This window comes from Nanorana parkeri, unplaced genomic scaffold (assembly GCF_000935625.1).
Source record: "Nanorana parkeri isolate BGI_ZX_2015 unplaced genomic scaffold, ASM93562v1 scaffold683, whole genome shotgun sequence".
NCBI classification, from domain to species: Eukaryota; Metazoa; Chordata; class Amphibia; order Anura; family Dicroglossidae; genus Nanorana; species Nanorana parkeri.
In genome coordinates, this window is record NW_017306951.1 from 405,427 (window position 1) to 419,427 (window position 14,001).

Genomic DNA, 14,001 nt, shown 5'->3' on the forward strand with positions numbered 1-14,001 from the left:
ACATTATTATTACTTTTGTTATTGTTACCAGGAGATTATTATTATTTTTAGCCCTTATGAAGGGGGAGTTTTTAACCACCGAAAAGCACTGACTTATCGTCTTGCCATTTTATTTGAAATGAATACTACAGGACTCCACATCTTTTGGACACGGCACTCTTGTTGTATTGGATTTCCTTACTGTAACTGCAGCAGAAACTCTAATAACTGAGCATGTAAAAGGGGTCCTGCAAAGCAAATGTCCAGGAAATAAAGTTGGCTCATCTGCATTTAATATTGCATAATCATTTAGAGAGCCTCCCTGAAACCAGAAGAAGACAGTTCTCAAAATAGTCAGTTATAGTGTTGTGTTTCAAGTACAGGAAAGAGCCACAGTTCTGGTAATCAAAACAGCAAGGACACTATTGAAAAAAAAATATGGTTTGGAGAATTTAGAAAAGAGGGTGCGTAATACTGCACAGGGAGCTGGACGGGTATTGTTTCATTACTAATGTCCCTTAAACTGACACTTCTTTTAGCTCTTGTCTTGCATGCGCTCCTCATTGGAACACATGCAAGGCAATGACCCACGCAAAACAGAGCTAAGGTGAAGCATGTTTGCACTGCTCCATATTTTTCTGCTTATAGTTGATAAACAGAAGGTGCTATTATCGGTCTACTTTGAAAATATGATCTTTGGAGTGACTGCATGGTCAGGATGCATAAAACATCAAACATCCTACCACCCACCCAATCCAGTGGCAGAAGACCTTATTTATGGAGGTGTCTAAATTGTTCTCACTGTACTGAAAAATCAGAATATTACTAATTATTTCAGTATATTTAAGAGAGAATCTACTTACTTTGCACAACATGAGCAGCACTTCCTGTAGATCCTTTCACAAACACTGCTGGCTTCCATCATGTAATAATGTGCAGAGGGAATTTGCAGAGGGAATCTCTATAAAGTGTTTAGGGGATGCAATGAGGTGGGTTCAATGTTACATATATAGTGGGTCTGTCCCAAAATCAAGGGGCTCTGGATAGGTACCTATCGAATGATTAGTAAACTATTAGGCAGGCGAATAAGATGGAACCCATGAGAGGCTTTGCCTAACCTAAGACCAGAGGGCTGTACCAACATACAGTTTAAATTAGTGACCTTTATATTAACAGCAGCAAAGCAGACATTGGCAAGGGCTTGAAACTCTAATACCTCCTCTATACATCAAGTAAGGAGCAAGAAAGGATGGTATATGATAAATGAAAAACTTTCTGCCATTTTAAATTACACAATCTCTATATTCAAGAAAATGTGGGAACCTTGGATACAAAATGACATGTCAGTAGACTTCAAAATGACTCTACTATATAGAAGTTAGAGTCTGAGGACTAAGATGTAAAGTGGGGAAGGTATGTGGAAACTGGGAGAGAGAGAGGAAAATTGATATGGGTAGGGTTTTTTGTTTTGTTTTTGTTTGGGAAGGTGTAAGGAGAATGACCAAATGGTGTTGTAAGGACACAAACGAAGAAGGTATCCAGAAATTTGAAAAGGTTATAAAGAGTACATATGGTGTTTTTAATAAGTAATTTTTTATGTATTGTTCCCTTAATAATGGAGAAGAATTATGTTTTAAATTGTATGTTTTGAAACTATTTAAAATTAAAAGTATTGGAAAAGAAAACTCTTCAGCACAAGTAGTGTTAGGGCTCAATCATATAACCTGAACTAAAGAATCTCACCACTGCCACTGTTGTAGTGCTTTTGTGCTAGATCTCATGACCTGAAATAAAGAACCTTTCAGGTGCCACCATTGTTGTGCTTGGTGCTTAGACTTGAAAAGAGATCTCCAATGGCCTGGCACTGTTAATATTATATTTATTTGCATTGACCCCAAGGAAACTGATTATACGTGCAAATTTAGGTCTCATGTGTACCAATGGAAAAAAAAAGACGCACAATGAAAATAATAAAAAATAACAATACCTTACTGACAACAAATGAGAAATAACCTTTACTTAACTGAACAACAGATGACAGGTTGCCAAAAATAGCAGTCTCGGGCCTCTCTCAGGTTCTGCTCATTTCAGTGGGAGGGTCAAATCTACAAATATGGCTGCAGGGTGCAAAGCTTAAATTGATGGTTGTAATGGCATTTCTTCCATTAAAATGCCCCCTCAAAGGATAACTCCCAAAAGGGTGAAGAGGGCAGGAGAATTGAACAATCTAGGCCAAAATAGCTGATTTGGAAAGAGCTTAATTGGAGAATGTTTCCAAATCAGCTATTTTTGCATAGATTGTTCACTTCTCCTGCCTTCTCCAACTCTTCACCCTTTTGTGAATACCCTTTTAAAGTTTGCTAGAGTAATACACACCAACAAAACAACCAAGAAAGCAATTAATGTTATTTAGCCTGACTGCTGTTTATAGGAGGTCAGCACACTGAATCTGTATAATAAAGGAGAAGAGAATCTTAACACAATAAAATGTGATAAATATATTTACATCAATTATTCATTGTGGAAAAAAAGCTAATTCCTTTTTTATTTATTTCATCTGCACAAGATTGGGTATGCAAAGTGAAGAGGAATTTGCTTTTCAGCTGATTGGATAATTAAGGTGTTCATTCACGCAATTTACTATATGAAGATTCTCAACTCCTTTAGGAAATGTGTCCATTGTTTTGTGCTTTCAAATGTCTAAGATCTGCTACAGAATTAGTCAAAATCATGATTATGAGAACATGAATATGGTTGCTTCAGGACTTCCTATATATTTATCAATCTATGCTACCAGGATAGGGGCAAGTATGTAGGTTGATTTATTTTTGTCCTTCTGCCTCTCTGCAGCAGCTGATATGTGTCATGGATAGATATGCAGTACCTAGTAGAGATTAGTACATTAGTACAAGTATAACATTTGTGCATGTAGCTTCTTAATGCTGTTTTCTCACAGAGCCATGTATCTCACTGCTTTGTAAATTGTCTTGCACTTGCACTTCTATGTGTACAAAGTAGCAACCTCGCCATTTGTGTTCACCTATTTCTAATTATTAATTAACAATATTTGCCATTTGCTTGATATTTGTATATGTCATAATAATGGCATAAATATGACAGGTTTATTTCACAAATGAGGCAAGTTTTATTAACTTGTTGTTTGTTTTTCTAATTACTGTTATCACTTGGATACATTGCACATTGCCATGCTTGTGGGATATAAAATTGCCACACTTGAGGTCTGGTTTTATAAGTTGAGTGAATTAATGCAAGTTCTCCTTTATTTACATGTGAATGTTGCAGAGCAAATACAAATTAAGGAATCAGGAGAATCTTCTTTGGATTCATATTTTAAATATGTGCCCAATGTATATTTAGGCAAAAGAGCTGCTGAAGGGGTATATATAAATAGCGCACTGGATGCCACTGCAGGCCACCACATGCCAGCAAAGCGCACCGTGCTGCTGTGCGGGGACCTGAATGGAGTGTACACATGGTACACTACCAATAACATTTAAACAAATGTAAACAGTGTCAGTGCCAACAGTGTAGGATGCACTAGACGGGCTGCTAAAACACAGAGTTTTATCCGACGACCTAGCGTGAACGGGCCCTGAATGTAACAATTGCCACACATTCACGTGTGGTTAATTATTCCCCCTAATTTGAAACTATACCCAGGAAAATTTACCTGCATTAAATATTTGGTGAATGTCACATTCACTGCTTTATAAATATTTTATAAGACTATAAAAGAAATTATTGAATTTAGCATTTGTCACTGGGGTTGCAGACCAATCAGGAAGTCGGGCGCCGTGTAATGACTCGCTGCCCGGCTTCCTGATACCAGAAGCTCAAGTATCGGGCTAGGCATCAGAGCATTTGGGCGAGTACTTATAACGATACTGGTATCGGTATCGGTGCATCCCTATTTAAAATAAAAAAGCACATGCTGTGAACTTGTGCGTAAATAGTGATTATGAATAAAAGCTTTACTAAGACATGTACTGTAAAAGTTGGCTGAATGTAAAACTGGCCATACAGTCAACAGGATTTGGGCAAAATTTGACCAGTGTGTGCCCTCCTCAAGACCCCCATTCTACAAAAGACTAGTGAGCAGTATGCTGTAATGAGAATTTAATTACATTTAGATCTGCTTTGTGTTTTTTAAATGATTTATGTTGCCAGTACTAAACTGTTTACATCTTTTTCACAGCATGAAAGATTAGCAAGGTAAGATATTTTGTTCCTAGTTTGTTGAATCATGTCATGTTGTTGTTTTCCAATTACTGTAGAATAAAACAAAATGTAAAATATGACAAGTGTCAAAGTATATCTATGGAAACAAGGGAAGGAGAGTAGAAGTTTTTTTAGGGGTAAAAAATTAAAGCGAATACCTAGATTTTCATCTCCACCAGCATTTATTCACTGGGACAGGATTTTTAATCAGGTGCCAAGTAATACAGCTATGTATAAAGTGCAGTGACCCATGCCAGCTTATCACTAGTGATAATCCAAACAAACTTGGCTTCGATTAACTTAAGTTTGGGTGCCGAATGCACATCCAATGGGGCCTGAATCCTAAAAATCATGAAAGGTCACTTTTACACTAATAAGCAAGGGACTGACAAATAAAGGACATGGGGAACTGGACGGCATCCTGGAGGACATGTAACAAAGTATAAAAAAAAAATCTGTTTGCAGTGATTTTAATAATGCTTTAAGGGCAACGTTTTATAAACTAGTGCATCACTCACTTTGAGCTTGCTCACAAACTATGTAACTATGTTACACATGCACAATTCCTTTAACTAACATTACTGGGGGATGCCAGGAACCTGCCTGTGAAGTGGCGCATCTGTACAATGTATGCAACCTACTAGAGCAAAACTGACCTATACAAAATAAAAAAAAGTGTCATTTAATCTGGTAAATGACCGCTACCTTCAGGTCTGGGATTGGTTTTAAGGGAAATCCCCTGGGCGCCCTCATTTATTCTTAAAGGGGGTTTCTAGATGCCCCCTGCCTGCAGTCCCCCACACCACTACGCCAGGATTGTGGGGAAGAGGCCCTTGCCCTCATAAACATGGGGACAAGGTGTTTTGCCAGCGTAATCCACCCTGGCAAACTAAACCCCCATGTTGAGGGCATGTGACCTGGTATGGTTTTGGAGGGGGGGGGAACACGCGCTAATTTTCCCCTCCCCCCTCTTCCCTTTTTCTGTGCTGTCAGGCTACATGCTCAGAAAAGGGTCTGGCAATGGATTCTGGGGGGGACCCTATGCCTTATTTTTTTTTTTCTTTTTTTGTGTGGGCTACCTACTAAAATCCATACCAGACCGTAAGGGCCTGGTTTGAGGTTTTCTTGGGGGGATAGCTGAATGGGTTGTGAGGACACCAGCGACCATTAGCTCCTTGCTATGTTTTTCGCACTTTTCAGGTTAAATAACATGCTTTCCCAGAAAAATCTAAGAAACTAGCATGTCATTGAGCAACCATACAAAACTAAAATATGAGGACTAGGGAAGATAGCCTGTATACATTTTAACATGGCAAATTAATAAAAATGAAACGGCCATGTGCAGGATGTGATGTTTTTCGGTATGGAGTACAAGAACTGATATTTATCTTTCGGTACTCGCCGATACCGAGTACAGATACTGGTACTTCTGCTAGCATTGAGACGGTTTCCTGGCCAATCAGGAAGCCGGTCGTCGTGTCATTACCCACCACGTAGCTTCTTGATTGCCCAGTAAGCCAATCAGCATCAAGCTGGCCAAACAACATGGAGCTGGCTTTTTGGCCAATCAGGAAGCTGGGAGGCGAGTCATTACCTGCTGCCAAGCTTCCTGTTTGGCCGGGAAGCCAGCTCCATGTTCCCTCGCCGCACTGTCCCTCTGACCGGAAGTTCCAGACTTGCCCAAATACTCGGTATCGGTGCATCCCTAGTTGTCAAGAACTTGTGGAATTGGAAGGAGAATGAAATTGGCCATTGTATCCAATACATCCTTAAAGAAAACGTATATGGAGAAAATACAGGGGCTGCTACTGGTGAAAGTGCTATTATTATTATTATTATACAGGATTAATATACTGCCAACAGTTTGCACAGCGCTTTACAATATAAGATAGCCATTACAATACAATTCAAGAGAAGATGGTAAGGAGGGCCCTGCCCCTGAGGGCTTACAATCTAAAAGGAAGGGGAAGTGATACATGAGGAGGTAGCTGTGTAGGAATGAATTGATTGAGAATGTGATGGTTGAGTGGTTAGGTTGAGGTGGGATAGGCTTAGTTGCCTGTTTTTTATACTGTTCCAGTGGCTTTTAGTACTGACCCTGAAAAAGTTTACAGATCCAAAAAGTCAGAGGTGATTATCAGCGCACTTGTTCTGGGTCAGTATCTTAAAGTATTGAAGCTAGAGGATCAGAATGACAGACAGGGAACAATGGCAGCCTCTATATTTTTGGTATGATAGGTCTCTTTAAAATCATATCACTTTCCTGGTCTGAGACAGCCTGGAAAAATGTTAATTCATAGTTAGGATGGTGTTTAGTGGTGAAGGCTGGCGTATTAAGAATTGCCATTTTCCTTATTCTAAATGAATACAGATGAAACTTGTAACAACTGGTGAGAAACACAGAGCACAAATGGGAAGAGTGCTTTTGTAAACTGAATTGAGGGGTATGTGTTGTAGTATCTATTTGCTTCACTGTAAGAAGGAGACTGTATGCTAAAATATCCTTGTTCATTGTAATTAACTTGTGACAAATTGTTTGTGATGTTCACACAACATGCCCAATTTGTTTGTCTAGATGAAACATGCACTTGGGTGTTTTGCAAAACCATATATTATTATACTGAATGCACAATAAACGAGGCACTTGATGTAATGTGCATGAGACCTACAGACAAATGAAATGATTCTTTCTGATGTGGGCTGTCAGTAAAATGGATTGCATTGTAAATAAAATGTTATATCAAACTATACTGACATAAGCAAATAACTAAAACTTGTCTTTGATGGGGAATTTTGCCAATCTGACCCATGGTCTTTTTACCCAAGTTGTAGTCTGCCCGTAAATACTGTAATTATCTAATAGAAAATGCTTATTTTCCTTATTTGCACTATATAATTCAAGAGAAGAAGTATGCACTGATCCTGCAACCCGGTTAGTTGGATAAGGAAACATCCATGTAAAAGCACTGTAAAAAAAACTAAAAACCTGGTGCACAGATCTAACTGTAGTATAAAAGCAACTGCTGAATAAAGCGAAAAAGTATTGCACTTACAGGATATTTAAAAACATGTCGCCTGCCACACATCAAATGGAAGTCTGATCTCAGCTGCTGGTCAGGATGGAAGACACATGAAGAGAGCAGAGTCCAGTCCAGTCCAGTCCAGTCAGATTATAGATCACCTGTGCTGGAAGACACAGATCTGATCAGACTGAGCATTGCTGTAGCTGGTTCTACACCCTTTTGTGTGCTAGTTAGCTGTGTGTGTGTGTGTCTCCACAAACACACAGCAAGACAAGTCACTCACCTGCTCCACCTTCCTACCTTCTCCAAGCTAAGTGATGGGCAGCTGCTGGAGACTGTGCAGTCCCTTGTCATCTTGTACTGGACAAGACCTTCAGGGAAGCAGAGCTGAGAGAGTTGGAGCCAACTGTTTGGAAACATGATCACTGTAACCGGTTGGGCAAAAAAATTAAAAGAAACACTTTGCTGGGCAATGTATGCTTGTTTGTTCTGGATTGGAAAAAAAGTATAGTTAACACTACCTAAAAAGTGTATACAGGCATGAGAACTAAAGTGAATAACTAGTATAGAGGCAAAACCAGCTAAACATGAAGTTTAACATATTAATATAGCCTTCTATTCCGCTAATAGGTGTAACTCTAATTTCCTCTTAATTCCTTTCTATATATTTTACCCTGTGTGGTACCACATCCAAATGATTAACAACTAAAGTAGATTAAAAGACGCTGAATTTTAAAGGTACCAAATTTTTACACAAATAAAAACACTATAAAATAGCCAAACCCACACTTTCTCATTTTACTATTTTCTTAACAGGCACATATCATATTCGTATCTTTTAATGGACCCCAGTGGTCCTACAGGTCTCTAGAATAAATCATAACTTTCACATATTGTGCCAGACAAGATTCAGAAAAAGTATTACTTCTACATGTTTCATGGTGCAAACCACTTCTTCAGGAACACAAAGGGGGTATAAATATTAAAACTGCAAGTCTCAAGGTCCATCTATCCCTGGTGCAGATGAGGAGGCAACATAAGGTTAACACCTTCTACCATTGAATCCCTATATCTCCTGTAGTGTCTCCTCTCAGCATATGGGATCACATGGGTCATGGGAAGACATGTTTTCAAGAGTTTTATAAATGGACTCAGTAAAAGAAACAAAACAATCACTATTTTTGAACTTCAATGGTAGGTGTCCCCGCTACACATTATTTTACCTATTCAGATGTTATTTTAACAACTGGAATGATAAAACATGCTTGAAATGCTATTCACAAAGAGAAAAGATCCTTTTGTCACTCGATAGTGAAGCATAGATTTATCACCCCTTTCAGAGTAGTGTTATGACAGATTTCAGGCCTTGTTCACACTTGTACCTACTTGTACCTAATTGGGGGAGGAGGTAGGTGGCACATAATCCTCGCTCTTTCTTGCTGGTACCTCCTCCTGGGCACCAAGGGTGCCAAAAAACCTGTCGCTCAGCATCGGGGTAGGGTGTTTTGTGGCACACCCTTTAGAAACTTTTGAAGTTACATTTCTCTATGGTACTGTTGTGTGCTATTATAAACAAATGACACTGCAAAGCAATGCACAAAGTGCTATGTGTTGCGGTAAAACATCTAACGTGCACTACTGCAGTGCACAGGGGTCATAAATTGTTGCTGGTTGGTTGGTTGCTGTACACTAGCAAAAGCTGAAATAGGGTTGCTATGTGTTAGTGCAGCCCAGGGTGGATAGAAATCAATTTTTTTTTTTTTTTTAAATAAAAGAAATCTGATTTTCTTTTAAATTTTAAATCAGATTTTTTAAAATTGTTATTACATTTATTTTAATAAAATGCTTTTGGAACAAAAATCTATAGCTTTCTATTTAAAATACATTAATAATTTAGTTTATTCGGCATGCAATGGAGCTTAGTTATGTAGCATGAGGCTGTATATTCTGCAATATTTACATTTTTGGTAAACTCATTCAATGAATCCAAGCTCTGCAAGCTGAGATAACATGCACTGCATTGATGCATTCACAGAATTTCACAGTAAGTAACCATGAGATAAATCATAAAACAAAGTTCAGGAATATTGCTTTATCCCATTGTTTTGCAAATCCACTCACCTGCTGCCCGCCACATCCCTCACCTTGTTGTGTCACTGCCGCATCACCAGCCGTCCCATTAAAGTGAATGGGACTGTCGGTGAGTCAACAGCAGGTCAGAGGAGGAGCCACTGAGGTACAGAGATGACAGTTGCTCTTTACAAAATTATGATTTAAATTGAGTTGATTTAAATCAAGCCTTTTTATTAGTGATTTAAATCATGATTTAAATAGTGATTTAAATCCACTTGATTTAAACCAAATCCACCCTGGTGCACCCCATTGCTGTTTCCATGGTCTTGTTAGATCATTTTGATTTGAGTATCTCATCTGCTTTCCATTCCATTATTCTGTTTTACATTTGCACTCTTCTATTTTAGGATGGATTCTGGTGGTCTAGGTCTAACCTCATCAGAAAGTGCCAGTGACCGTGCAGCTGCTCGAGTGAGCGCGTACACGCAGCAACGAGAGAATCGCTTGGCCTCACTTAATAGTAAACCTGATGAAGAATCACGGAAAGATTTTAAAAAGGTTTGATATAATTGAACTCCTCAATTATGACTTGAATGCAATTTAAACTGATATGAAGAGCTTTATTTAGCAGTATTGCCATGACTAAGTTATTCACTAACTTGGACGTTTAAGCCTCCTGGTTCCACTTTACTTGAACAAATATATGGTCATAAGACGTGCTGAGTCAAGTTTTGCTGCCTGGATGACATGAAACTCCCCATTCACTGTGAAGTAGCAGGGTCTGCTCAGACATGAGAAACTGCAGCAGCAGAATGACCTCACCACAAGGGGACCGGTCAGTGCAGGCACAGCCTGGATCACCAGTTTGAACATCACCAGCCTGGATCACCAGTTTGAAGTTCACGGTCAGCAGACTCAAGCAGGTGAAAAAAAAAGGATTTTTGCACTCACCATAACATCCTATTCTTGGAGTCAACTGAGGGACAAGGCTTGCTGATATTTACACAACCTAGGGTTATACTGCTGTCTACAGGAGAAATGGACACTAGGCATACAGAAAACTGAAGGCTAGCACCCTCTAGGCTATTACCCCCTCCCACCTCGCACTTGCTCAGTTCTAGCAAGCAGTCCAAACAGAGACAGATGGCACATAAGGGGAGAGAGCAGTGTCCCCTAAAGGACTTGAGTAAAGTATTTTACGGTGTATAAAAAGCCCTATTTCTTTATTGTCCATTCAGGGACAGAGCTCTATGATTAAGCAACCTAGGGACAACAAAAAGCAGTCCAAACTGATGTACAAGCATATCAAACACAATACAGGCAAAACAACTCAGCAAGAGAAAAACAAGGAAAACTAAGAGCATAAAATAGAGGCAGGCACATTTACCTAATTAAGAGACCCGTTTAGGTAATAGGAGTTTTTTAAGCCAAGATGCCCTGGCCTGGGCCTCTCCCCTTGGGGAAATATATGATCCCCTTGGTATACAATTACCCAGAGTTCTAAAGAAGCATGACACTGAAGAAGTATGCAACACAAAATTGGACCCTAAACTGGCCTGGAAAAACAAGGCCCACAACAGCTAAATTCTGGTAAGGAAAACACGAACAAGTGGAGGAAAAGGCGGCATGCAGAGTGTGACCTCCATCCTGGATGATTTGACTTCCCTCTCCAGTTTCCTTTCCAGTGTCCAATTTCATGAATGCTCCCAGGAATGTAGCCATCAGAGGTGCTTCTAACTTGCATCTTGACCAATTGCTTCTGAAGAGGCGGACATCCCGCACCAGGAATCTTCGTCTGTTGAAGCCACGCAACTAGGCAGAGCTCAGCTGTCCTCTGAGGAAAGAGCTCATTACCAGATCCAGGGCCTCTGCATATGTTGCTGGAGGAAGTAGCATTTCCTCAACTAATGCCCCCAGCATCCAGGAAACCCCTGGGTCTAGTACCCCTTTAAGGGGGCCTACGAGACCATTCATCCTCACCCTCTGCAAATTTTCATGCTCATCATGCTTTAATTTACAGTGGGCCCATACGCTAGCAAACTGTGCCCCTCAAATTATCCACTGGAGTTCTACATAGGGAAAGCTTCACCTTCCTGGATTTGCCACAGGTCAGCACCTCCCATCATCTTGGGCCTTCCTTGGCTACAGCGGCACTCACCAACCATAAACTAGTAAAGTTCTCGCTTGGGGGCCTCTTGGGTGTCCTCCCTCTACAATTGCAAATGTAATACTGCTGGCCTATGCCCAGACCATTCCTAAGCTGCCTAAGCTGATTTATCTGTCTTTCCCAGACATCCTTCTGACACCTTCCCTCATCACTGCTGCTTTGAACGTGCCCTCGATCTAATCCCTGGGTCTACTCCTCACAGATGAACCTACCCACTTTCAATTCCCAAGATGCAGACCATGTTTGAGTATATTTCGTAAACTTTGACGGGCTTCATTTGTAATTCCAGATGCAATTCGGGGTCACCGAGCTATTCAAACTCCTGCATGGAGCTCAGATTTTCTCAAAACTAGACCCAACGGGGGCCTACAATTTGGTCCACAAAAAAAAAGGGAGACGTATGGAAGACCATGTTCAATGCTAGGGCATTGCGAGTATCTTGTGATGCCCTTTAGGTTATGTAATGTCCCCCCTGGACTTCTAACATGCAGTATATCTTTTGTGAACTCCTCTGTGTGTGGTGATTCATCTTGACTATATTCTTGTCTTGTCTTACACCTGTTGGAGAACTGGCTTTATGCTAAAAAAAAAAACTGGATGGAATGGACCTTGGCAAGGTGTCAGCCATTGCAAATTGGTTGCAGCACCTCCGCCAGCAGGCAAGCTTAGGTTTCATAAACTATTGTCAGATTATCAGGGGTTATTCTTCTGTGGTGGCACCTATTATTGCCCTGACCAGTAAAGGCCCTGATCTGAAGAAATGGTCTCCCAAAGCCCTGGAAGCCTTTCGAATCTTTAAAATATGCCTTCCTAACCAGACCAGCTTTACAGCTAGTTACTATTAAACCCCTCTATCTTGAAGTTAGATGCTTCCACTATGGGCGTTGTTGCTGTGCTTCTACAGACTGTCTGGAACAAAAAGTCTCCCTGTGCTTTCTTTTCTAAAAAAAACAGCATAAAAAATTATGTCATCGGGGTTCATGAGTCATTAGCTATGGAGCTGGCCCTTGAGGAATGTTGATATCTTCTTGAGGGATCTCCATCGCCTGGCCATACTTACTGAAAAACCTACATTATTTCCAGTCTGCACAATGACTCAATCCAAGACCAGCTCGATGGTGCTTTTTTCTTTTCTTAATTTAATTTTGTCATTTTATACAAATCTGGTTCTCACAATACTCTAGCCAATGCTCTCTCCTGCTCCTTTGACCCCCCAAGACAGGGAGTCCTCCTCTGAACTGGATCACATTATTGCTCTTGCTGGAATGCTGACAGTGACCTTCCTATTCCTCCTGGCAAAACCCTGGTGCCACAGAATCTCAGAACCAAGATTCTACACTGGGTTCACAGCCCCAAACCGGCAGGGCATCTAGGAGTCCATTGGACGTTCACTCAGGGCCATCAATAGCGATGAAACAGAAAGCTGAAGAGGAATGTTAGACATTGTAGTTCCTTGCACTAGGAGCCCCCTTATGTGCTCCTGTGGGGCCCTTAATGCCTCTTCCTATTCAAAAGGAACCCTGGGAACATCAGTCCATTTATTTTATCACAGATCTCCCACCTTCCGATAGCTGCAAGGTCATTTGGGTTGTGGTTGACAAGTTCTCTAAAATGGCACACTTCATCCCACTCTCTACTCTTACTTCTGCTGCAGCACTGGAAATGTTCAGACTGTACAGCATGCAATCTAATATCTCTGACAGGGGACTCCAGTTCACTTCCTGGCATAGAGGAGTACAAGTTCTACAAGTGATCTGGGTGGCTGTACTGCAGCCCAGATCACTTGTAGCAGCTTGCATAGGTGGCGCAGAAGGTGGGAGACCTGTGACCTTGCAGGTGGGAAATCTCTGATAAAATCCTCTGGGGGACCATGGTAATTTAGTGTCAGGATGGAGAGCGGGAGCAGACAGGGCAACGTCCATTCCCTGATCTGCTCTGTAAGCAGTGACTCAGGAAGCACTGTGCTGTTGGCTCAAATATCCAAGACCCCAGATATCTCCATAAAGAGGACTCGTCAACTCCAAATGCGATCACATAGGGGCTTGTCAGCCCCTGTGTGATAGCAATAAAGTTCAGTGAAATATAAAAAATAAAAAATGTGAATAAAAAGTGAAAAACAATAAAAATAAAAAAACCAAGCCCACCAACTGCATGCGAACGAAACGTGACGTAGGGCATGCACTTCTATGTTAACAATGATTGCGCCATACATTAGGTATGGCCGTGAACATTGGAGTGAGAGCAATAATTCTAGGTCCATAATTTGTTGTTAACTCAAAACTGATGAGCAGTAAAAGTGTTTAAAGCGCGTCGTCTATGAACAATTTTGAGTACCATAATTTTTCGCCATTGCACGGGCGCACACAATTTGAACTTGACATGTTTGTTATATTTTTGTTTTTTTTTCAAAAAATATGGATTTGATAAACTTTTGCACAGTAGCTGCCATTTTTTTTATTCTACAAGGCCTTAGCATTCAGAAAAAAAAATTTAAAAAAATAGAATAAAAAAATAAAATAA

At 40.3% G+C, this 14,001-nt stretch overlaps 1 protein-coding gene across 1 annotated transcript in view; it reads left to right on the forward strand.

Moving 5' to 3' along the window:
* Positions 1–14,001, forward strand: part of LOC108792790 (protein phosphatase 1 regulatory subunit 12B-like) — a 34,350-nt gene that overhangs the window by 14,035 nt on the left and 6,314 nt on the right. The window contains exons 2-3 of the mRNA XM_018563648.1: positions 4,196–4,212; positions 9,722–9,872. Of these exons, the coding sequence (XP_018419150.1) occupies positions 4,196–4,212; positions 9,722–9,872 (168 nt within the window). The remainder of the gene's footprint in view (positions 1–4,195; positions 4,213–9,721; positions 9,873–14,001) is intronic.